Below are 26,457 nucleotides of genomic sequence, written 5' to 3'. Positions count from 1 at the left end.
AGCCACCCAGGTGCCCTATCTTTTTTTTTTTCTTTTTAAATATTTATTTAAATTTTAGTTAACACAGAGCACAACATTGGTTTCAGGAACAGAATTCAGCGATTCATCACCTCCCTCCATCAACTTTCAGTTCATTCTCTGTTGTTAAGAATCTCTTATGGGGTGTCTGGGTGGCTCAGTTGGTTAAGCGTCCTACTTAGGCTCAGGTCATGATCTCACAGTTCGTGGGTTCAAGCCCTACACTGGGCTCTGTGCTGACAGCTCAGAGCCTGGAGCCTGCTTCAGATTCTGTCTCCCTCTCTGCCCCTCCCCTACTCGCATTCTGTCTCTCTCTCAAAATAAATAAACATAATAACAAAAATTTTTTTAAAAAAGAGTCTCTTATGACTTGTTTCCACTCCCCTTCCCCCCCCTTCCCACATGTTCATCTGGTTTGCTTCTTAAGCAAAATTCCATATATGAGTGAAATCATATGGTATTTGTCATTCTCTGACTGACATATTTCATGTAGCATAATATACTCTAGCTCCATCCACATCGTTGCAAATGGCAAGATTTCATATTTTTTGATGGCTAATATTCCATCGTATATAAATACCATATCTGCTTTTTAAAAAATGTTTTTATTTATTTTTGAGACAGAGAGAGACACAGCATGAGCAGGGAGGGGCAGAGAGAAAGGGAGACAGAATCTGAAGCAGGCTCCAGGCTCTGAGCTGTCAGCACAGAGTCCAACGCGGGGCTCGAACTCATGAACTGTGAGATCATGACCCAAGCTGAAGTTGGATGCTTAACCAACTGAGCCACTCAGGCACCCCTATACCATATCTGCTTTATCCATTCTTCAGTCAATGGACATTTGGGCTGTTTTCATAATTTGGGTATTGTTGATAATTTTGCTATAAACATTGGGGTACATGTACCCCTTCAAATGTGTGTTTTTGTATTATTTGGGTAAAAATACCTAGTACTGCAATTGTTGGATTGTAGAATAGTTCTATTTTTAGCTTTTTGAGGGACCTCCATACTGTTCTCCAGAGTGTCTGCACCAGTTCTCATTCCCATCAACAGTGCAAGACCATTCCCACTTTCTCTACATCCTTGCCAATACCTGTTGTTTCTTGTGTTGTTAATTTTAGCTACTCTGACAGGTGTGAAATGGTATTTCATTGTGGTTTTGATTTGTATTTCCCTGATGATGAATGATATTGAACATCTTTTGATGTGTCTGTTGACCACCTGGATGTCTTCTGTGGAAAAGTGTCTATTCATGTCTTCTGCCCATTTCTTAACTGGATTATTTGTTTAGTTTGGGAAGTTCTTTATAAATTTTGGATCCCAAACATTACTTTCTCATTGGAGCCTTGCCTGACATCCCCAGTCTAATGTGGGAGGTTTTATTATTCTCTCTCATGCTATCTTGTTCTTGTCTTTTTCATCGCTTGTCATAGTTTGTTATTGTAATTTTGTTAGCACACTTCATTTGTTTAGTATCTATCTCTCCTACTGGACTTCCAGCTCATATAGGCAGGGACCATGTTTGCTTTATTCATCACATTATTCCTTGTGTCTGGTACAGTGTCTTACAGAGAACAAATGTCCAATGGTACTTTTTTAAGATTAAAAAAAGTGTATTTATTTATTCTGAGAGAAGGAGTGCATGTGCATGAGCAGGGAAGGGGCAGAAAGAGAGGGAGAGAGAGAGAATCCCAAGCAGATTCCATGCTGACAGTGCAGAGCCTGACATGGGGCTCGATTCCACGAACTCATGAGATTATGACCTGAGCCAAAATCAAGAGTCAAACACTTCACTGGCTGAACCACCTAGGCACCCCATAGGATTTTATTTTTAAGTAATCTCTACACCTAACGTGGGGCTTGAACTCACAACCCAAGATCAAGAGTCACATGCTTTACTGACTGAGCCAGCCAGGCATCCCCCCTCTGCCACCAATAGTATTTTTTGAATAATGAATGAGAGCCCCAATTCATGTATCCCCTTGAATCTCTCACAATTCTCTACATGTACTTTCTATTCCACTCATTAATTCCCACCTACTCATTCTCCTCTGGGTCTCTACTAGGTCCCCTCCTTAGAATCACCTCCTAATATCCTCTCCATTCGTACTCATCTTTAAAGAAACCAGTTGCACTCTTCTGTAGTTCTGTTTCATGAAAGCAACTCACAACATAGCACATAAAATTGGATCCCCCCAAATTAAGATATCATATGTATCAAGTTATGTGCTAGAGGTTTTAGAGGCTTTAGGGATGGTTGAGACCTCACTAGAATAGTCAGAGAAGACTTCCCCTGGAGAAAGGGAGTTTATATGGTCTTCTGAAGGATAGGTGGGGGTGGGATAGGCAGACAAGGAAAGGGGAGAGAGTTCTTAAGAGGAGAGGAGGTCTTGGGGCTCCTGGTTGGTTCAGTCAGAAGGGCATATGACTCTTGATCTTGGAGTCACAAATTTGAGCTCCATGTTGGGTACAGAAATTACTTAAATAAATAAACCTAAAAGAAGGGTGGGGAGAGTTGGCCTCAAGATGCCAATAGACAAGAGGAGGTGAGGGGCCTGGTTAGACCTATCACAAGGAAAGCTGGCATGAATGGTAGAAAATATGGCCAGCCAGGAGGAGCAAAACTTAGTGTAGATGCCTCAAAAGCAAGTGGAGAAGTTTAAGTTGATGAAGAATTTAATTACGTCCCAAATTGTATCAAGGGCCTGGGAGTCAGGATGTTCTGGCCATGCCAACCTCCAGCTGTTTAATAGCCAAGCCGTTTCTGGGATTCTGCTTGCATATCTGTAAAATGGGCAAAAATGACTTTCCCAGTCCACTTCACAAGGTGATTCAGGTACTTTGGAAACATCTTTTCATCTACCTTAGAAAGAAATTTACAGGGGCGCCTGGGTGGCTCGGTCGGTTGAGCGTCTGACTTCGGCTCAAGTCACGATCTCGCAGTCTGTGAGTTCGAGCCCCACGTCGGGCTCTGTGCTGGCAGCTCAGAGCCTGGATTCTGTGTCTCCCTCTCTCTCTGACCCTCCCCTGCTCATGCTCTGTGTGTCTCTCTCTCTGCCAAAAATAAATAAACATTTTTTAAAAAGTTAAAAAAAAAGAAAGAAATTTACAATAAGGATAATTGCAACCATAAACTTCAAATTCTAAAGAGAATGTATTAGGGCCACAGGACAGGTAGAATGGACAGTTCATACTTTATTGAAAGAGAGATAAGGATGCATGAAGAATGTGGCATTTTTGTGATAGGCCCTGAAAGACAGGAAAGATTAGCAAACACATATTAACAGAAAAGTAGGAAGGTTGCTGCTCGTGCTAAATTCCACAGTGGATTTTTTAGGCATGTTTATATTGCACACACATAATAGAGCCACGTCTATTGCTAGAGTGTTGTTCCTAGCTCCTCCTTTAGTGTGGCATTTTGCAAAGAGCAACATGTTTTCCAGGTGCCCTGGCCTCTGGCCCCAGTTTGAGAACCGTTACCACAGGGAACAGGAGGCAATGAAGCCCAGAGATAGAAGCATGTTTATGCTCCCAACCCAAAGGCCCTGGTTCCTCCTTGTGAATATTAAGTCTAACTGTTTTTCCTTTCTTAACTCCAGCAGTTTAGGCATTTAAAAACCTTAAAATGCTTTCCCTGCAACTATATATATATTTTTTTACAGGCTGAACAGCCTCAGTTCTTCCAACTGTTCTCACGTAATGTGGTTTTGACTCCTTTCTTCATTCCAATCACTTCCCCTCTTGAATAATGGCATCAGCATAGAACATATGACTTAAGATAGCACTGACCTGTCACCTTCAAGGACCTGAACTCCTAGGACCTGAATGCGGCTCAACAGCACGTTACCTTTGCTCATGGCCATGTCACATAGTAGGTTTATATGAAGTCTTTTGTCCATATAAGCACTAGCTTTCTGAAGGTCTATCCTAGCCTACACAATCCACAGCCTCACCTAGATTCAAATTCCACATTGCTGAATCCAGCCATCTCCCTCTCTGAGAGTAAGAATCAATTACAAAATGTAGCATAGCTTTTTTTTTTTTAAAGTTATTTATTTATTTATTTTGAGAGAGAGAGAGAGAGAGAACAGGAGTGGGGCAGAGAGAGAGAGAGGGAGAGAGAAAATCCCAAGCAGGGTCTGCTCAGTGCAGAGTCTGATGCAGGGCTTGATCTCATGACTGTGAGATCATGACCTGAGCCAAAAACAGGAGTCAAATGCTTAACTGAATGAGCCACCCAGGTGCCCTGTGGCATAGTTTCTAATAAATATGAAACCACCATCTCACTAGCTCCAATGAATCCTTACCTGTATTAGCAGCCAGCCTAGCCCAACATGTGACCCCATTTTTTTGCCTTGATTTTACACTGCTAAGACAAAGGCTTACCCTATTTCAGATGTATCTTGAGTTCAACGTAACAGTAGGTACAGTTATTAAAGATGATCATGAATCCTCAACTGATAATAATAGAAGTACACTATCAATGTTATGGATTGCGGCTGGTCCCACAGTAGTCTGAGTCAGTTAGACCAGATGAGGAGGTCTAGGTCTAATTCCAGGGATGACAACCTCAAAGTATCCACTTACAGCAGCCAGGATAACTGGAGATGTGGAAACCAGTCTCTGGGAAAATGGTAGGAGGAAAATGCAGGTTCTATTTAGCCTGGGAAAAAGAGAGTGCTAAGGCTGTACAGTTCACAGTAGGGCCCTTCCTCTCCAGTAAACTGCTGGCTTAAGGGTCTCATCTTATAGCCTATTCCTTCTCATTGCTCCTTTAGTCAAGGGCTTATATTTTCATCTGAAGTGTGGCCAACTACTTATATGATACTTAGGAGGTTTTTTCCTAAATCTGCCTCTTTTCCCCTTATTCGGTCAGCAGAGTCAAGGTTACTTCCTCTTGCTTGGCCTATCTATTTCCAAAGAATTATTAACTTTATATAAGGTCAATACTTCAAAAATCCATGTTGGAGATGAGGGTAGGAAAGATCAGTTTTCTCCATTCATTTCTTTTTTTTTTTTGCCACTGAACATGTATTGCCTTTTATTTTATTTTTTTTTAATATATGAAATTTATTGTCAAATCGGTTTCCATACAACACCCAGTGCTTATCCCAAAAGATGTCCTCTTCAATACCCATCATCTACCCTCCCCTCCCTCCCACCCCCATCAACCCTCAGTTTGTTCTCAGTTTTTATTTATTTATTTTTTTTTATTTTTTATTTTTTTCAATATATGAAATTTATTGTCAAATTGGTTTCCATACAACACCCAATGCTCATCCCAAAAGGTGCCCTCCTCAATACCCATCACCCACCCTCTCCTCCCTCCCACCCCCCATCAACACTCAGTTTGTTCTCAGTTTTTAAGAGTCTCTTATGCTTTGGCTCTCTCCCACTCTAACCTCCTTTTTTTTTTCCTTCCCCTCCCCCATGGGTTCCTGTTAAGTTTCTCAGGATCCACATAAGAGTGAAAACATATGGTATCTGTCTTTCTCTGTATGGCTTATTTCACTTAGCATAACACTCTCCAGTTCCATCCACGTTGCTACAAAAGGCTATATTTCATTCTTTCTCATTGCCACGTAGTACTCCATTGTGTATATAAACCACAATTTCTTTATCCATTCATCAGTTGATGGACATTTAGGCTCTTTCCATAATTTGGCTATTGTTGAGAGTGCTGCTATAAACATTGGGGTACAAGTGTCCCTATGCATCAGTACTCCTGTATCCCTTGGGTAAATTCCTAGCAGTGCTACTGCTGGGTCATAGGGTAGGTCTATTTTTAATTTTCTGAGGAACCTCCACACTGTTTTCCAGAGTGGCTGCACCAGTTTGCGTTCCCACCAACAGTGCAAGAGGGTTCCCGTTTCTCCACATCCTCTCCAGCATCTATAGTCTCCTGATTTGTTCATTTTGGCCACTCTGACTGGCGTGAGGTGATATCTGAGTGTGGTTTTGATTTGTATTTCCCTGATGAGGAGCGACGTTGAGCATCTTTTCATGTGCCTGTTGGCCATCCGGATGTCTTCTTTAGAGAAGTGTCTATTCATGTTTTCTGCCCATTTCTTCACTGGATTATTTGTTTTTCGGGTGTGGAGTTTAGTGAGCTCTTTATAGATTTTGGACACTAGCCCTTTGTCCGATACATCATTTGCAAATATCTTTTCCCATTCCGTTGGTTGCCTTTTAGTTTTGTCGATTGTTTCCTTTGCTGTGCAGAAGCTTTTTATCTTCGTGAGGTCCCAACAGTTCATTTTTGCTTTTAATTTCCTTGCCTTTGGGGATGTGTCAAGTAAGAAATTGCTGCGGCTGAGGTCAGAGAGGTTTTTTCCTGCTTTCTCCTCTAGGGTTTTGATGGTTTCCTGTCTCACATCCAAGTCCTTTATCCATTTGGAGTTTATTTTTGTGAATGGTGTAAGAAAGTGGTCTAGTTTCATCCTCCTGCATGTTGCTGTCCAGTTCTCCCAGCACCATTTGTTAAAGAGACTGTCTTTTTTCCATTGGATATTCTTTCCTGCTTTGTCAAAGATTAGTTGGCCATACTTTTGTGGGTCTAGTTCTGGGGTTTCTATTCTATTCCATTGTCTCCATTCATTTCTTAGAGAGCCATATCATAAGAGTCCAGCCCCTCTGTGAAACAGATTGCTGAGCCGGCTAACATCTCTAAGATTCTTCCTTTCCTGTGTTCTTTGCCTAGGATAACTATGATGGCTCAGGCCTCAGGGCTGCCAGGATGGCAAGCAGAAATTATGCTTCCCCCACTAAAGACCATGGCAGATGTGGAAAATCAACCACATCACTCATTCTCACTGACCCAGAACTCTGCTTCAGAATCCACCTTAATACATGATCCAGACAGCCACTACTGATCAATGGACATTGATACAAGGGGTGAAACCTGCTTATCATTCATGCTTTATATAGCCCATGGAGTAGGGAGTGTAAAATGATTATTCGGGAATGCCTTTTGAGCTGCTAAGACCAGGGGGCACATTTAATAGTACCATAGAGGAAGTACTGAGGCACCCTACCTAATCAGGAAATCACTTTTTCAGCTTAAATCCCAGTTGAGATGGGATTCCTTCTGATGAGAGATTTCTTTCTGATGACTATAATCTTTATAGTTTCTCCTGCTTAGCACAACACAAAAGGGCAGAGCACAGCCCACAGGTAAAAAGAAGAAACAGAATTGAGGCAAGCAGCAACCACACAAAGATTAAAAGTAAAGTACTAAATGGGTAAAGTGTACAGTATGTGAATTATATCTCAATGAAGCTGTCAAAAAAAAAAAAAGTTAAAGGTAAAAATACTGGTTTCACTAAACCAACATTTAGTAGAGGGACTGAAAGGAAGTAAAATGCCTTTAGTATTATCATGAGAAAAACTAGGCACTAGGTATTTGCTTTTGCATTGACCAAAGTTCACCAAGAACTTCCTACTAATGGCAGTAAGTCCAGACCTTGACATAAAGCCGCAACATCCCATTACAGACTAGCATGGAATAAAATGGTGTGGGTTATAAAAGAGACTTAAAAGAACTGGGAATACTACAAATCTAGACTGAATCAAAAAAGAGGCTAATTTCTAAGACAGAATTTCCCAAAGAGTATTCCGTAAACCACATTTGTTCTGTAGGATGTTAATAGATGTAACATGAAAAAAGGCCTCATAGGGGTGCCAGGGTGGCTTAGTCAGTTAAGTGTCCGACTTCAGCTCAGATCATGATCTCATGGTTCATGAGTTTGAGTCCCACATCGGCCTCTGTGCTGATAGCTCAGAGCCTGGAGCCTGCTTCGGATTCTGTGTCTCCTTCTCTCTCTGCCCTCCCCCACTTACACTCCCCTCTCTCTATCAAAAATAAATAAATATTTTTTTAAAAAGTACCATAGATACACAAACTTTAGAAACATTGGGTTAAACAAATCTGGAAAGGTTTCTTTATTGCAGAACTTCTCAGAGCCTTTAAAACACTAGTAAACATTGTGATGGGATAGTGTATAGTGTTTCCCAAAGGAATTTGTCTATAGGTCTTTTTTATTCCCCCATAAAGTATCTCAAAGGACCAATGTTTCTAAGAATTATACTATAGAAAATGCTGGTCTAAGCCATGCTTCACTAAGTGCTTCACCAATTCCTTTACAAAGATAAAACTGGAAATTATGGGAACTATAAATCATTTATAGTTTGTAGATAATTATGTTTAAGTTAACTACATAGTAAAATATGTATGGTTCTTACTCCATGATTCAGATGCAGTTAATTCAATAAATCTTAGTTAAAGTATCCCTTCAGGTATTGTAGATAGATGGGGTGGACTCTGGTTAGGACAGCCAAAGTCTGGTGACAAAAACAGGAAAAACCAGGCCAGGTACCACAGTAGCTGGGCTTGTTTCTGCCTGAGTGTGGCCTTTTGTCATACTTACATTTCTCAGGGCTGGAATGGTCAGAGAACACCCTTTGTGGCCATTAGTCCCATCTTATGCACATAAATACATCATTGTTATTATAGAAACTTAAAAATGACCTTCAAGAACCACCTGATACTCAACTTGGCATTGCTAAATAACAATAGCAGCAACAGCAAATGCAATGACATATCTGCTTGAACTAGCTCCTAAGAATGTACCACCTAGAGGGAACTCCTACTTGGTCCCTGTCTAAGGTCCTCCAGGCCAGATCCCATGAGCCTCCTTTCTAGTGGGCTTCTCCACTCCAGAGTCCCTTCCTAGAGCCAAGGAGTTCATCTGGCTGCCCCACAGTGAAGTCTTTGGGTCATGTGCCAATTTCTGAACTCCAGAGCAGAGCTAGATCCAAAGCTGGTCCCAGCTCTGCCCCCTTCCTTCCTTCCTTTCTCTGGCCCAGATGGCCACTTTCCCACTAGAGTCTCCTTAGGAAACAATGACTTGAGAGCCTGTTGAGCCATGCCTCTTGCTTCAGCTAGCATCTCTGAGTATCTGCTATTAGTCTGATTCTCCTCTTCCAGTTCTCTTTGGGGCTCCCTGTACCTGTTCTCCCAGGGTCTGCTGGAAGGCATGAAGCAGCTAAGCCCAAGAAGCTGAGTCTCCTACATCCTTTCCAGACACAAGGCTCCATCTGCCCTTTCAAGTAGGGGAGGGGGTGCCTGAGGTGAATCAGGTTCAAGTGAAGAAGGCTCTGTTTTCCATTTCTTTTCACTATGGGCAATAGTCAAAAGCAGCAGGCAGCTGGGGGCTGGAAATGATTCAGCCTAACACCCAGCTGCCCATGGAAGCACCTGCCAACTGAGACTACACTTGGGGCCTAATTTAAGAAGACAAGTCACCTCCAAGCAATCTCACTCTAGAAGCCTGCTCCCTTGGTACACCTTGCCTGGAAGATAGCAGCCTGGAAACTGCTTCTCTCCCAAGTGCAGCTTTCCAGGCTGGTCTCAGAGAAGGGGGGTATGTGTCCTTTTCCATTCTGACTCTTGCAAGTGAAGCGGTAACTTGCACACCCATTCTAAAAGAAGTCAGTGAAAGAGTCTAGCTGAACCAAGTAGAGAGTAAACTGTTATAAGCTTAACCAGGGTGATGCTAAAAGGCCAGGCCAGAAAATGCAAAATAAAGAACTCTCTTAGCCAACAAAGGATTTTATTTTTCCTTCATCAAAGCGCTGCTGGGAAAACAACAACAACAACAGCAACAAAATACCAGGACTCCTTACTGCCACCAATTCGCTTGTATTCATCAAAGCAGGTTTCAGAAGAAAAGTATTTACTGGCAGGTGAGCACATGTCTTAGTATCCTTTTTGAGGCTGTTGGGGCCAGTGTCACTCTGGTCTTTGGCTCCAGGACTTCTGGGTCCCTCATCACCCCAAGAATGCAGTTTCAACAGCAGAGCAAAGGAAAACAGCAGACTTCTCCCATATAAGCAGTCCCTGAAGCCAAGAGGTACACAGACCCAACCTCCCAAACCACGACAATTTCCTGGGGTGGTGATGGTGCCTCTTGCCTTCCAGATATCCATGCCATAAACCTGAGAGTCATCCTTGACTCCCAACCTCTCCATCAGAACTCCAGACATATACCATATCCTGCCTATTCTGCTGTATTAGGATCTATATATGTGTCCCTCCTCTCTTTCTGCTTTAGCGTAGGCTTTCATCATCTCTTGCCTGGATTATTATTGTACCACCTCCATATTCGTTTTCCAACCTCCAATGTCACCTCCCATCTCTCATCCAGAATTGGACTGATAGTCCTAAACTCAAATTTGACCATTTTATTCCCTTAATTACAACCCTTCATTCATTCAAATGCACGCTTTTGTTTCTTCCTCCATACCCTTTGCTTGGAACCCTTACCCTCACCTCATCTTATTGGTTTGTCAAGCTGCTAGTCTTCTTCTAAGAGCCAGTTCAGCAATGTCCCCTCTGTGAAACCTTTCCTGATCACTTGATGAGAGCCCTTCCTGTTTTCCTTTGGCCCTGCTTGACGTCGTTCTTACTTCGTGCAGTGCTAATTACCCATAGTACCTCAAGCCATCTTGACTGTGTGTATTCCTGAATCAAGAATCTGTGTTATCAAGCCCAACACAACATCTGGCAGAAAGTAAGTTCTTAATGTTTGTTGATTGAAGAGAGGAGTAGTAAAGGAGAAGGTGGAGGCCTGAGCAAATCTGATCCTCCCTTTGCAATATAGGAAAAGAGAAGAGGGTGTTCCTCTTCCCAAAACCTGAGAAGTACTACTGGGTCATAAGCCACATGCACCCACTAGGAGAACCTACTCTTAAACTGAAAAGCCATCTGACCACAAGAAGGTAACTTGAGGCTCCCAGACCACAGGATACACATGGGTCAGTTTCCCTTAGTGGCTTCCTGCTCTCTTTACAATGTTCTCTCTGCCACTTTCAGGAGCTACTGTGGCCTACTCACTGAATTACTATCTTGACCATCCCCATCCATGAGTGTCAAGAGGCAAGAGGAGCCTCAGATATCTTTCCAAACTCATGTGGTCAAAGGATCAAAACCTCAGCATTCCTCATCTTCTTCCAAGGGAGGTGCCACTATTACTCAGGGGCACCCTTCGCTGATTTCCACTCTTTCCTGACATATATCTAAGAGCTTCCTATAGCTATTTGAGCCCATCCTTCTCCTGGCCACCTACTGGAGAAATCTCATTTGTCTCTATCCTTAAAGTATCTGGAAATGAGCATATGCTCATGAACTAAACAAATGAGTTAATGGATAATATGGGTTTCAAGGAGGACAGACTAGCATTTCTTTCAGGCATACAGAGACCCCATATGGTGCCATATGCTTTTTTTTTTTTTTTTTTTTTTTTTTTTTTTGGTTGTCTCTTAGGTCTTTGAGAGCACAGGAGGTAAGATTTTGCCTGACATAATTAAATCCTTAAAAGCTCCATTTTTTTCCCCTCAACAAATCTCTTCCTTTCCAATTGAAGCCAAAGAGAAGACATAGACTATGAGGCTGCACTAACCAGCCCCACAGACAAATAGGGCCAGAGAGACTATCCCTGCTACTCACACAAACAACAGCCCAAATCCAACCCAACTGCTCAACAGAGAGCCTTGGATATCTGGGAGCTTCCCTAGATCAGTGAGGTGCATGTGTGGCTTGGACACAAAACTGAGTACAAGGTGTACTTATCCCTGAAAGTTTCTTTGGAAAATCTGTGTTCAGAAACACTCAGGATTGTCTGGGAGATGAACACAGCAGGAGTGGAGCACAGGGAATAGGTCTCCAAGAGCAATTCTCATTCCTTTCATAAGGAGACAGGAAGAGACCCTGGGGAGCTCTCAGTGATAGGCCCAGGCCTGGTTCAGCTGCTGAGATGCAGCCAGGCCAATTAAATAATTGTGATGGGAAAAGAAAGGAAGCCATTCCTTTCAGGCAAACTCCCACCCCAGACAGGAGGCTCCACACAGCTGTGGCAACAGCAGCAGTAACAACAGGGCAGGGATCTCTTCCTCTGCTTCCCACTAGTTGGAACTAATGCTTAAATTAGCACCTTGGAAACACCCAGATCTGCTGGTTGTGCCTTCTCTCCCAGCTCCTGCCACTCTCTTAGACCTCCTTTTCAAGCCTGAGGTTCTCTTTCAAGTAAATAAAAAAAAAAAAGAAATAAAAATCTTCTTCCCTAGAAGAGCCTTTCAAGTAAGGAATGCCTTCTGGATTCTTTCCACCACTATGGGTGAGGGAGGGTTATTTAAATGATGGAGTCCCTGTGATAGGCCTTTATCAGTACAGCTTGGTCCAGAAAAGAGCAGTGAAGCTAATACCAGCATTGCCTTGTTTCCATTAGGGCTAAAGGAGACAGCCCCTATTCTGCCCTCAGAGGGGCAGGCCCACACTGAAGGAGTAAGCATGAACAATAAACTTCTGCCAAACTGTGTCTGTGTTGCTAACCACTGTGTCCCCAATACCTAGTATAAGATCTGGAACAGAGACGATACTACAGAAATATTTGGTGAATGAATTAGCTAAATCAATGATATCAACTCCCTATGATATTCCTTGGAAGACAGAGTGAAGAGCTATTGCTTAAATTTTAAAGAGATAGTTTGTCTTCATTTCATAAATGAGAAAACTGAATCCAGAGGAGAGGAGAGACTTCCTAGAGGTCTCAATAAATGATAAATAGGTCACAGTTGAGTTTGATCCCGGGACCCTAGTTTTTATGGTCTACTCAAATACCTCTAAAGAGCCACTTTGCTCTTCTCTTTTGTGGTATACTGTTTTGATTCCTTATGCCCTGCAATGAAGGCTCTTTCAGAAATGCTACACAAGAATCTGCTAGTCTCAATAATACACAGAGCATTTAAAGAGTTCTGGGGATCCTCTAGATTTCAACCTGGAAACAGAGGTCAAGAAGCAGAAATCTACAGGGCAATGTCTGTGCCCCTAAAGGGGAGGTTACTGAATTGCCACTCCCATCACTCTCATCAACCTCAACAAAGTATCCTCTTACAGAGGACTCCTTTAGCCTTCAAGAAAAGGGTCTGAGGGCAACCACAGCTTTTCTGATAAGTGCCTCCTTGCATAAGCACTTCTAATCCAGAGTCACACAGACCAGAGCATTTTAGGAGTCTTCTGGGGTCACTATTTACTCAAACTATCATTGGGAATTTCAGGCAATAACAAAGGTACCAAGGACAACTAAGAAAGCCTTGTGACCTCATTCCTTCCCCCCCTTTCCTTGGACAACTATTGACTACCTTCTCAGGAACCCCAGATGGGAGGCAAGAACCAACTCATTGCTTTCTTCTCATGACTAACTTGGACCTCCTTTCCCTCCTATTTCATCCATCATCCCTTTTGGTTCTCGATTAGATGCTTAGAACTGGAAGGGCCATCTAATTTGACAAGCCAGGTTGGTTGGAAAGATAATCCAGAAAAGAATGTCCTCTTAAACCAGCCTAAAGTTCTTCAAGTTCATGGGACAGACTTCTCACCAGGATTTTCTGGCCCCCAAATATTCCAATGATGGTATCAGCCTAGGAAAAAAAAGTCCATCAGCATCTCTCTCCCCAGTTTAATACTGTATACTTATGTAGAGCTTCTGTTTGGGCTTCTAGAACTAAGTAGTAACAAAAAGGGAAAAGGGCTCATTTCCTGCTAGGTGGCTCCTAATGATTCTCTCTACCATCCCCCAAAAGGTGTGGCTTAGAGTTGGTCATGGGTCCCTGACAAAGTCTGTCTGGTCTGCTGTAATGGGCAGGTTACTTACTCAGGAAGCTACAAAGCACATCTGTTAGCCAGGGGTCTAGGGGCCCAAATGTGGAACATATTCCTCACCTCCCCACCTAACATATAAGGAGGAGCCTTAGGGAGCCCCAGATCTTCAAGCTTTGGAGAGCTCTGCTAGGCTCCAGCATAGCTCAGAGAATAGGGCATCCACGCCTTTCAGGTTCCTGGCCTACCCTGCCTCCTTCCAGCTCCCCCTCAGGCTCCAAGGAGGAAGGGAGAAGGAAAAGTGAACAGAGCGGGGCACTCCCTCCCTTCCCCCTCTCCTTATACCAGCTGGCTAGGCCGCTGCGGCGCCTCTCGCCCCACTGCCCACCGCCGGTCGTACAAGCCAGTCAGGTAATCCTCCCTGAGCGGTGGCCATAGGGCATGGTCTCCCCTAAGCTTGGCCTCGGTCGCCCGCGTCGCCCTCCCCCTTCCATCCCCTCCGCGCCGGCAGCGATGACATCATTCCTCCCAGACTCCCGGACCGCGGACAGGCAGCAGGATGGGCGCCCAGCAAACACTCGAAGCACGTAGGCCGAGGATGCTGGGGGCTCTTCGAAAGGGTGGGCACTGGAGGCTCCGGCGCGACCCCGCCCCCTCTCCCGTCGATTCCAGAGCTCTCTCATCCGCGCCCCTGTTTCTCCACCTCGCCGCCGAGCTCTCTCCCCCTCGACTCCAGCTCTAGCACCCCCAGCTTAGACTGCCTGCGCTCTCCTCAGAAGAACGTAATTCAGGGGTCCTGCACCGACCCCCTGTACCCACCGGTCCTTGGCCCAGGCCTGAATTCCCATCCGTATCCAGCAAACTGGCAGGCATGCTCCCTCCTTCTCTGCAAGCCTACTCCCAGTCCCTTTTAGCCTAATTGCTCCCTGGCCCCCTCCCCCGCGCTGAGCATCACAGGCCTCTAAAGCTAAGCGGCTCCTCACCTCTCATCCCAGCCCCTGGGCCTGGCCGCGGCGGTGCCCTATGACAGTTTCCTTCATTTCCCAGCTAAGGGCCTCCACTAGCGGTGTGCACCATTGTGCCCCAAACATTCCACCCGACGGCCCTCCCTGTTGCTCCCTTGGCCTGTGTCTGCTGACTATGCCCTAAGCCCTTACATGCCTTTTTGCTGTCACTCCGCTCATTCTCCTACGGTTTTCTAGTCCTACAAGTCCCCCTCCCCCGGCGATGCGATTTCAAGGTTTCCTTTGCTCCATCCCAAGGCGCCCCCTCCGCACAGCCACCAAAGCCTGATTCCCTCCTTTCCTCCCCCTCGGGCAGCGCCCCCTCCCGGTCCTGGCCTGCCCGCCGCCCGCCCCCTCACCAGCGGCTGCATCTCCGAGTGCGCGGTGGGCACCTGGAACCGGTCGATCTCCTCCATCATGGTGCCGGCGGGCGAGCGGGCCCGGGGCCGGGCGCGGCCAGGGACGCCGACGGGACAGCGCGGGGCGGCGGCCCCAGTAGCCGGGTGGGTGGTGCAGACTAGGCCGCCCGGGACGAGTCGGGCGGGCAGGCGTCCGGGCAGATGGAAGGGTGGGCGAGGGGTGGGAGGTTCGCTGGCTGACTGAGACCAGCGTGGCTCCGTGGGCTTGCCTTAGTGCTACCGCGGCTGGGGCCCGGCCGAGCCGCAGGTCTTGCCTCGCCTCCTCCTCCGCCGCCGCCTCCTGTCAGCAGCTCAGCCACTGCGGTGACTCGGCAACTCCACTTCCGGGTCCGGGACACCGCCTGTACTTGCATTATTCATGAGGAGGTGGTGCCTGGGTGCTCCAGCCCCGCCCACATGCAGGAGTTTCTAAAGCGCTCGGCCGCGGGTCGTTTTTTTCCTGAGGGGGGCGGGTCTTAGTGGAGCCGGAGATTCCCCGCGCGCCCAGCCCCGCCTCTCCCTCGAGCCGGGAGGGGACGTCAGAGGCGCCTGCGCCTTGGCTAAAGGTTGGTTGCTGGGCAACCGCGTCTGGGAGGAGCCGATTCTATACTGCAAGGGCGCGGGGACCCACATCGACTGCTGTCCCCAAAGAACCCCTGCAACTGGGAATTGAAGTGAAAGAGAATCCGGATTTCCTGTGCGTGATCGAGGGGACAAACACATTCCTAATCCTCAGGCGAGAGAGTATTTTGTAGGTGTTCCAAGTGTTGAGGTGTTTCCTGCTTCTTCCAAGATGCCCCATAAACAGCCGCCTCGTAAGCAGGTACCACACACCCCGACTGCCCTCTCCCAATGACCTCTGAGGACACTGATCATCTTCTACTGATCCTTCATCTTCCTTTTCCTGTTGACCCTTAACCTCTCTCTCTGTGACCCCTTGCCTGTGTTTCCACTGACCTCTAACCCTGTCCTTTTCTCTCCCTCTAATCCTAGCTTCCTCTCACACACTGCCCCTGATCCACTATTTCCCACTTTCCTTTCACTTGTCCTCCCCTCGCCATTCCATTCCCTCTCTCCACTCACACCACAGACCCTCCTGACCAGTCCATCTGTCTTACCTCCCACCCCCACTCCCACTGATACCTTCCTCATTGCCCTTATATTCTTGTCCCAAAGAAATTCTTTTTCCAGCCATTTTCTGTATGTCCACCGCTGGGCTAGGTGGGGACACAGGCCTTTGAGACCCCACAGAGGGAGTGCAAGAGAACTGTACAGGAGACACAGAACAGATTATGTACAGGAGTTTGGCTTAGATTTTCTGTGCTGGGAGACTTGTGAGGAGAGAGAGGTCAGGTAAAGAGGAAGAGAAGAGAGATCTTTTTCCCATTCTTGCCCCCCACCCCCACATCACACACTTGGACACACCAAACACTGGCCCCGACTATTTCTGGAGCCTCATATGTCTCTCTTTGCTGTGAGTCCCTGGACCACTCCTGTGACTCATTCAGCCATTTGAACATTGTGTCCTTGTTGCCACCTGGCCAGATGTCATCCCTTGGGTAACTTGGATACCCAAGAGTTAGCCCCTTCACCCACCAAGTACAGAGTTCTGCTTTCCTCCCCAGCATCACTCTGGAAGGGAAGGTAAGGCCCAGCTTCTCAAGGAGCCCTCTGTGGTTGTCACTCAGTCCTTTAAGAATTCACTTTTTCCAAATCCTTTATGAATTATCACCTTGGGACTAATATGCAGTTTCTGACTCTGTGAAGCAGAACTTCTATTTATTTATTCTAAGTTTCCTTCACTCAGATCTAGGAATTTTGAGGTTTGGAAAGCAAATCTGTGTCCATGCTGTTTGTGACTTTACATATTTTGGTTTGGCTTTCTCCATATTAGTCTTTGCTAGTTTGCTTCTTTCACCTGTCCTTCCAGAGCAGGTGGACTCATCTCTCTTAGATCTCTGCAACTACGAGGAGGCTGCTGTTCCTGTATGGCCATGCCATAGTTTTATGTCAGGGTAGCTGTGTTTTTAAGCTCATATACAGTGCTTGGGCCTACTGACTTAATTTACATAAAGTTTGTTTTAAATTCAGCATTACTAATGTCTGGCTCACATACAATGAAATGGACACTTTAGTTGTACATGTTGACAAGTTTTGACAAATTTGTACACTTGTGAACCACCACTACAATTGAGATATAGGACACTTCCTCTACCTCCAAAGTTTTCTTGTGCCTCATCCCAGTCAGTTCTTCCCAACCCTGCAGGCCCAGGTAACCATTGCTTTCTGTCACTTGCAGATGAGATTTGTGTTTCCTGGCACTTAAAGTTTGAACAAGCTTGGGGTCAGTTTCTCCAGCCCATTAGGGGAGACATTAGAGTCTAGTTTCACTGAGAGCAGAGAGCGGTGACAGCAGATAGGAAGCAGAAAAGCCTGGGTCAACTGGCCATATACACATGGACGCATGGAAACAACCCTATGTTCACATATGTATACACTGGCTATGGACACATCAGTGCTGCCCCCTAGAGGGAAGAGTTGTTTTAATGTGTAATATTGGTGAGTGGGGTGTGAGAAAAGGTTGGGTTGTGCTAGGTTGTATTCTCCGCTCTCTTGTCTCAGTGAAGGTCAATCAGGGTCACTGGTGAGCTGGGTGTGCAACAGTCTAGAGAGGTTTGAGAAGTTGTGCCTTTCCTCTGGGAACTCTGGGGAACTCTGGGGTTCCCCTGAACCTAGCACAACTCCTCCCTCTAGGGGAGAGAGAACACAGGCATACAAAGATAAGAGAGGATGGGATCCCTGGGTCTGGCAGGAAGAGAGACATACAGGTTGAAGCAGCCTAAGCTTCAGGGAGGAGGTATCTATGACTTGGCTGCCTGCAGTGTAAAGGGAAGGTCAGGACTGAGCTTGTGACTCCCTCTTGCCCTCAGGATAAAGTCCCAAAAGTCCAACTTGTTTTGTATGGCCTGCAAAGCCTTGCAAGGTCTAGCTGTTGCCACAAAACCTACTTCAGATCCCACCATTGCTCTGTGAAAATTCCATAGTTGCAGCACACTGAACTGCCCTCACTTCCTGGAAAATGACATCCACACACTCTTCTCCTCTAGACCTTTGAAACTGATGTTTCCTCTACCTGCCTGGTATAATCATTTGTCTGTGTCCACCTTTTCCATGCCATTCTGCCTCAAATTTCTTCATTTTCCAGCCATACATCAGGTCTCAGCTTGGCTGTCATATTCTATAAGATATTAAGTCCCCTTTTTGGAGAGACAGGATAGGGTGATAGCCCCCCTTGACTATGTGATAGCATAGTGAGAATGTCTGTCTCATTCATCGTTGATTCCCCTGAACATAGCACAATGCCTGGAATATATTAAATTCTGAAAATGAAATGAATATGAGTTCTGAATGCCTGGAGTTATTCTTTAGAAATTTTGATCCAAGTGTGTTTAAATTTTTTTTAATGTTTATTTATTTTTGACAGAGAGAGAGACAGAGCATGAGTGGGGGAGGGGCAGAGAGAGAGGGAGACACAGAATCTGAAGCAAGCTCCAGGCTCTGAGCTGTCAGCACAGAGCACGATGCAGGGCTCGAACCCACGAACCATGAGATTATGACCTGAGCCCAAGTCGGATGCTCAACCGACTGAGCCACCCAGGCGCCCCCTTTGAGTGTGTTTAAAGTATAGGAGGGCACCTGGTGGGATGAGCACTTGGTGTTGTATGGAAACAAATTTGACAATAAATTTCATATTAAAAAAAATAGTATAGGAAGGGGAACACCTGAGATGAAGAGACTAGTGGGGAGTGATATCAAGAAAATGTCACTATAGAAGCATGTTTTTCTGGGTTCATGTTTATATCTGCTTTGGCAGTAGAGCTATGAATGATTCAAAATTGAATCATATGTACCCATGCCTTAAGATCTGGGTATTAGAGATTTAAGAGGTCAACAATTTTGATGCCATAGTCATTCTCATTCAACAATTATTTATTGATCACCTACTATATGCCAGGTACTGTTCTAGGCACTGGTGATACAGAAACAAACAAAACAAACAAAAATCCCTGCTCTCATGGATCTTATCTTTTAGTTGGAGGTAAATTGTCAATAAACAAATAAGTAAAATATACAGCTTATCAGATGATAATAGGTGTCAAGGATTAAAATAAAGCAGGGAAATGGAGTAGAAAGTTCAGGGAACCAGAAGATTATGATTTAAACATAGCAGTCACAGAAGGCCTCACAAAGGTGGCATTCGAGAAGGATCCAGAAGAAATGAACAAGTTAGCCTCCAGACTGAGGGCATAGCAAGAGTAAAGTTCCTGGTGTAGAAGCTTGCTATAAATGTTCTAGATCAGCAAGGCAGGAGGAAGGGGGGCAGTGGCAGGAAATAAAATCAGAGAGGTGTATCCCTCTACTCTATAAGGTTAATCAAATAACCCATGGCATATTAAATTGGTTGTGATACAGCTCCATGAATCATAATTTGTAATTAAAATGCATGAATGCCAGGCACCATAAACCATGACCAGCCCAAAACATCACTGGTAATGCCCCAATAACAAAGTGTCCTTCCCAAAAAATTTGAGAATTCCAACTGGTTGCAATGTGTATATGTGCAGGAGGAGCTTTGCAACGTTGCCAAACATTGCCTGGCAGCCAGACTTCTTAGTAGAGAACTGAATTAGAGTCTTCTGTGAACTCCAGTTAAAAGCTAATTTTAGTTTATGACTAACAAATTTTAGTACTTCTTTATAACTCAGTTAGTTACCATAAAAAAAAAAATCAGTCTGGAACTTTGCATCATTTGCCTGTGAGAGCCAAAGAAAGGACTTGCATTTGCATTTTTGGATCATCTTATGGTCTCTCCAGAGGCCCCTGAGGGACAGTACTTTTAGAACTGATGATCTTGATGAGAGGTGACTAGGATAGGGGAGAATGGGCAAGAATGCATACAAGGCCAAAAAAGAATCTTAGATGATTCAGAAATTTTGACCTGGTAACTGAGCCTGGGATCCATAGAAGAAAGGACAAGAGGAGGTGAGTGGAATCTAAGGGCAGTTAAAGTGTTTCTATACGTTCAAACTAAGATATCCACTCTCTTGTGACCCTTTTTCTCAGTGTCATCCTTATACCTCCTATCTTCCTCAAGCCCTAGATATCATTCACCCCTTTATCTCCTAAATACCTCTCAAATCAAACCACTTTTTCATATTCACTGTCACCTTCCTAGCCCAGCCTATACCATCTCTCACTCAGAGTACTGTAAAAGCCTTATACCAGTACTCTCATCCACTCATACGCCTTACAATCCATTCTCTACAACTGCATCGAATGATTTGTTTCACATTGTCAGTTTGAGGGGCACCTGGGTGGCTCAGTCAGTTAGGCGTCTGACTCTTGATTTCAGCTCAGGTCATGATCTCAAAGTTCATGGGATAGAGCCCCACGGGCTCTGGGCTGATAGCAGGGAGCCTGCTTGAGATTCTCTCTCCCCTCTCTCTCTGCCCCTCCCCTGCTCATGCTTGCACTCTCTCTCTCCATCAAAATAAATAAATAAATAGACATTTTCAAAAACCTGTCATTTTGATTATGTCATCTCCCGCTTAGAACCCTTCAATGAATTCCCATTGCTCTTAGGATAGGGAAATTTTTTTTAGATAACACTTCAGGGGCCTATATGGGCTGAGGCTTGTTTAGATCTCTAAGCCTTAATTTTACCACTCTTCCCATATTAGTGCTGTTCCTCTCTCTGGAACACTCTTCAAATCCTCTCTTATACACGTATTCCTAAAATTTCAGCCCAATCATCAATCCCCACAACCTGCCTCAATGCTGCCATCCTGTTAATGAACATAGGGTTGTTTCCTCTATTATGTAGTCTCATTGCTCTTGATCCTTTCTTTCTTAGCCTGCATCTTAGTATGTAATTATTCACTTGTTTGTGTAATTATCTGATTATTGTATGTCTCTCCCATTAGACTGTGAGCAAGACCGGTGGATGTTTTTTGCTCACATCTATTCTCAAGCTCCTAGCACAGTGACCATCACAACAGAAGGTCTCAATAAATGATTATTGAGTGAATTATAGAATGTGGTTGTGAAGTAGCATAGAGTGCTATGAAAGCATGTAGTAGGGTATGCTAACAACTGATTCTAGGGGGATGAGGGAAGATTTCTAGGAGGAGCACCATGATTTAAGGTTTGAACAAAGGAAGAAGAGTTCAAAATGTAGGATAAGAAGAAGTGACCAGAGAAGTTAGAAGACAACACAGAATAGAAGGCATACAAGAACATACATGGCAGACAACAAGGAAGAATAATGTCCTAAAGAAGAGTGTGTTTATAGTGTATTTACAGTGTTTATAGAGTATGTGGTCAGCCATGTTGCATGCTGCTAAGGGGTCAGTGAAGATAAGAACCAGATATAGCCATTAGATATAATAATTAGGAAACTGGGGTTTCCTAATTAGGTAACTGGGGACCCTGGAAAGAACAATTTCTGAGGTGAAAGCCAGACTGAATGGAACTAAGAAGACAGTAAAGACCAGGTTGACAAGGATTTTTTTAAGGGATGACAGTAAGACTTGAATATGTTAAATGCCAAGGGGAAGGACTCTGGCATAGATAAGAAGAAATTGGGGATCAGGAGACAGATAACATATTGACTAGAGCCAAGTCTCTGAGAAGAGGAGGTGAGAGCGGATCAGTTGTGGACAGAGACTGTAACAGGAGAGAAGAAAGGAAGAAGGGATGGATGCAGATGATGATAATTTAGAGGTTTAGTGGCAGGAAGTTGAGAGAATTTTCTCTTCTCTAACTCTAGTCGTGTTATGGAATTCCTTCTGGAAGTGATAACTAGAAAACAAATTTTTCCAATGGCTGTTCCATTTTGTTATGATTATAGTCATGCTATTTTCAGAATTACAGTCTGAGGTTTGTCATGCACAATTATCAGATTACAAAACAGCTGTTAGCATTTGTGGCCAGAATTTAGTCTCCTGCCCTATTTACTGTGGAGCCTAGCACATTGTTAGTACTCAGTACATGCCAGGTACTCGAATAACAATGGCAGAGGGCTTGTGCTTATCCCTGGGCTTTGCAGCCTGCAAGCTGATGCTGAAGAGTAATTTTGATTCTCTGGCTCCAGCTGTGAGCAAGTGACATGAAATTGTTTTCTGCCAGTTAGGGATTTGAATGGAGTGTTCAGTCTTCCCTATCACTGGGACAGAGTTGTATGGAAGAAGTAAGCAAAGGACACAGCTGTTGATCAAACTTTTTCACTGTTTGTGTCTCAAAACACCATCCTACTCATGAAGCCACTGGATTCTGGTTTGTATGGTGGGTTTACGTCCTCTATTTATCTGACCTAGATTTGAGAACTCTTGGAGGTAGGACTAACTCAACCTGGGTTTTTCTTTAGCTGTCATCCTAGGATTTGGTACATAGTAGATGCTTAATAACTACTGGATGAATGAATAATGACTGCATGGATTAGTTGATGAGAAAATAAATGAATGTTGGAAAAGTACGTACTACAATACCGTGACTACTAACTTTCCTTTCTGGGGCCGAAGCAGAAGTGGCTCATGACTTTGCCTTTGTCAAAGCAGCAATCTAATTCTGTTAATTATGTAGGGACCCTACTCCTAATGTTAAGCTTTTTTTCCTACTTTTCTTTTTACCTCACATCCATTTTCTCATTTATTTATTTTTTTCCATGTGTCATATAGTCAGCCTCAAATCTTGCTTTGGGACAAATTAGAATATAAGTGGATAAAAAAATCTGCTGATCCCTAGACAGACACATGATTCCAACCTTCTGTTCTTTGTTAATGATTTTGTTCCCTTGGCCTGGAATACTCAAGGCTTTCCTACTTCTGCTCTTTATGGGCCTGGCAAACTCTAAGGCACACAAATTTCAGTTAAGCTCTTTAAATTGCAAAGAACATTGGCTCACTCAAGTTACCTCAATAAAGGGAGGGTGGGTGAAGGGGTAAAGGGTATTTGTGGGGGATTGTGGGTATATATTATAAATACATAAGTAGCCTAGAATCAGAATTGGAAAACTATTGGTTCTGAAACAGATGCAAGTACTAATTAATTTCTCAAATCTCTCATGGTCTACTTCTCTTAGCATCTATGTTTCATTCCCTATTTTCATTTCCCAATCAGCAAATTTTTCCACGGTTTCTGCTCCTTCATAACTTTAGTGTGTTTCCAGCTCATCATGCCACTTCGGCCTCTCTCTGACTCACAACCATCTTCATCACTATCTCCATCCAACCGCCGTTTCTCATGGTACTCCCAGTTCAAACTCGTGGAGAAGGAATCTGATTGACCCTAGCTTATCTGTTCACCCTACTCTGATTAAGGGAGGGACAGAATCCTAATGGCTTTCCAAGCAGCCAAAGCTATGAGCAGGGCAGTTTCCCTTACAAGGAGTGCAAGGTATAACCTGCTTTACTCCAAAGTAACTTCTACAATGTTTCTGAAAAATCTTTCTCAAAAATTGTGCAGGAAGGGCCTCCGATTTCTTCCAACCCAGTGCCACCATTCAGGGCTGATATTTACATTACAAAATGTTCCATCTTTTACAAAAGCCTTTACTTTAGGGTTGTTGTTTGTATGTGTGTTTTAAACATCCCGTTTCTGCAATGAGTTTTAAAATGCAGCGCACTGTATATAACTTTTAAAGACCTTGGTATAGGGGACTTATATTCTGGCCACGATGGAATAATCCATACTGGACTTGCCCTACCACTGTTACCAGCTATAATTCTGGACACAATATATGCTGCATTCCCTTGGGACAGTGATTCCTGAGGGAAGGAAAACACCCAGCATGAGTCAGTCATGTGTTTATCTTTGCTCTGTGGCAGGGAACAATTTCTTAACCATGGCTCAGGGAGGTAGATCTCAAAGGAGAGTGTACTGATACCAATGAGATAACCCAGATGAAAGAAGTAGCAGACAATGACTTTAAAGCAGCTGTTATAAATATATTTATGGACTTACAGAAAATATTGACTTAATGCATGGAGAATCTGAGCAGAAAAATGGAAACAGAAAAATAAATATCAGAAATGTAAAATTTATTAGATGGGCCTAAAAGCTGAATGTGAAGATGAATCCATTGAAACGATCTAATCTGAAGATCAGAGAGAAATAAGATTAAAAAACAAGAGCCTTGGTGACTTTTGGGAATATGTCATATGTGTATTGGAAACATGTATGTTATTGGAATCCCAGAAGGAAATAGAAGAGGAGGGAAATATTTGAAGAAATAATCGTTAAAATCTCCTAACCTTGGTGGAAAACGTATAGCATTATCAGAAGTTCAGTAAGCCCTAAGCAGGATAAATACAAAGAAAACTGTATGTCCCTCATAGTCAAAATACTGGAAACTGAAGATAAAAATAAAATCTTGAAAGTAGCCAGAATAAAATGACACACTGCATACAGGGGAATAATGATATGATTATGGCTCACTTCTCATTGTAAATAATGGAGGTTGGAAGACAATATAATGACATATTAAAGGCACTGAAAGAAAATTAATGTCAACCCAGAATTCTACATTTAGCAAAAAATATCCCTCAAATAAGAAAGGTGAAATAAATACATCTTCAAATAAACTAAAGCGGAGAGAATTTGTCATTAGCAAACCTTCACTGTAAGAAGTACAAAAGGAAGTTCTGCAGGCTAAAGGAAAAATGATATTTGATAGAAGCTCTATCTATGGGAAGGACCAAAAAGTACTAGAAATGATAAATATGTGGCTAAAGATGAAAGACTAGCTCTTTTTCCTTCTATTTATTTTCTTAAAAGACATATGTGACAGTTTAAAGCAAAAAATAATACCATTATGAGGTAGGACTTATAACGTATATAAAAATAAAATACGTGACAACAATAGGGCAAAAGATGAGGTGGTGGTGATAAGTGGAACTAAGACGTTACAAGATTATTACATTGTGAAATATGAAGTGGTATGTTAATTATTCTTGGTAGACTATGATAAGTTTAGGATGCATATTATAAACCTTAGACTAACCACTAAAAAGTAACATAAAAAGGCACAGCTAAAAAACCAATAGAGAAAATAAAATGAAATACTAAAAAAACTCAGTTAACACAAAAGAAGGTAGAAGCTGAACAGAGGAAGAAAAGCAGATGGAAAACAATAAAAAATAAACAGCAACATACTAAGGCAACCATACCATTACTTTAAAAGGCAGAGTTTATTAAGTTAGGGGGGAAAAAAGGCAAGACCCAACTATACGCTACCTATAAGAGATACAGATACAGTTTTTTTTTTAAAGATTATTTATTTATTTTGAGAGAGAGAGCCAGAGAAAGGGAGAGAGAGAACCCAAGCAGGCTCTGTACTGTCAGTACAGGGCCCAATGCAGGGCTTGATCTCATGACCCATGAGATGATGACATGAGCTGAAATCAAGAGTCAGTTGCTTAACCAACTAAGCCACCCAGGCACCCCAAGAGATACAGTTTAAACACAAAGACATAGAAAGGTTGAAAATAAAATAGTAGAAAAAATTCTCCTGGCAAATGGCAATCGAAAGAAAGTTATGTGGTTAAAGTATTAGCAGGAATAAGTGGGCTTCAAGATAAGGAGTATTCCCAAAGTATGTCCCTACTTGTAGGGACATTTCATAATGATAAATGGTCAATTCAAGAGGAGACATAAAGTCACAAATGTATATGCACCTATTAATAGAAGTCCAAGATATATGAAGGCACCTGGGTGGCTTGGTTGGTTGAGTGTGGGACTCTTGATTTTGGCTCAGGTCATGATCCCAGGGTCATGGGCTCAAGCCCTGAGTCAGACTCTGTGCTGAGCATGGACACTGCTTAAGAGACACTGTCTCTCTCTCTCTCTCTGTCTCTCTCTCTCTGTCTCTCTCTCTGTCTCTCTCCCTCTCTCCCTCTCTCCCTCTCTCCCTCTCTTCCTCTCTCCCCTTTCTCCCCCTCTCCCCTTCTCCCTCTCCGCTCCTCTTGAATGTGTGCTCTCTCTCTAGAAAAAGGGGGCTCCTATGTAGCTCAGTTGATTGAGCATGGGATTCTTGATTTCAGCTTAGGTCAGGCTCTCACAGCTCATGACATTGAGCCCCACGGCAGTCTCTGTGCTGACAGCATGGAGCCTGCTTGAGATTCTCTCTCTGTCCTCCTCCCACTCTCTGTCTCTCTCTCAAAAATAAAGAAATAAAAATTAAAAAAATTTAGTGATGAAATTCCAATGTCTCATTGGGGCACCTGGGTGATTAAGTTGGTTAAGTGGCCCACTCTTAGTTTTGGCTCAGGGCATGATCTCATGGTTTGTGAGATGGAACCCCATGTGGGACTCTGTGCTGAGATGT

The 26,457-nt window shown here is 43.7% G+C and overlaps 2 protein-coding genes across 8 annotated transcripts in view; one reads left to right on the top strand and one right to left on the bottom strand.

The window, feature by feature from the left end:
- FAM219A (family with sequence similarity 219 member A) overlaps positions 1 to 15,457 on the bottom strand; it is a 55,386-nt gene extending 39,929 nt beyond the window's left edge. For 2 of the 6 annotated variants that reach the window (XM_047829892.1, XM_047829896.1), the window contains exon 1: positions 15,069 to 15,450. In XM_047829892.1, coding sequence (XP_047685848.1) covers positions 15,069 to 15,095 — 27 coding nt within the window. In that variant the 5' untranslated portion in view covers positions 15,096 to 15,450. Of the gene's footprint in view, positions 1 to 15,035 lie in introns of all 6 variants that reach the window. The other 4 variants (XM_047829890.1, XM_047829893.1, XM_047829894.1 and 1 more) reach the window with 3 other exon arrangements.
- Positions 15,458 to 15,679: 222 nt separating this feature from the next.
- Positions 15,680 to 26,457, top strand: part of DNAI1 (dynein axonemal intermediate chain 1) — a 60,576-nt gene continuing 49,798 nt past the window's right edge. For both annotated transcript variants that reach the window (XM_047829888.1, XM_047829889.1), the window contains exon 1: positions 15,680 to 15,897. In XM_047829888.1, coding sequence (XP_047685844.1) covers positions 15,868 to 15,897 — 30 coding nt within the window. In that variant the 5' untranslated portion in view covers positions 15,680 to 15,867. The remainder of the gene's footprint in view (positions 15,898 to 26,457) is intronic.

Source organism: Prionailurus viverrinus, chromosome D4 (assembly GCF_022837055.1).
Source record: "Prionailurus viverrinus isolate Anna chromosome D4, UM_Priviv_1.0, whole genome shotgun sequence".
NCBI lineage: Eukaryota > Metazoa > Chordata > Mammalia > Carnivora > Felidae > Prionailurus > Prionailurus viverrinus.
Note: the sequence above shows the minus strand (reverse complement) of the source record. Positions and strands in the feature narration are given on the sequence as shown.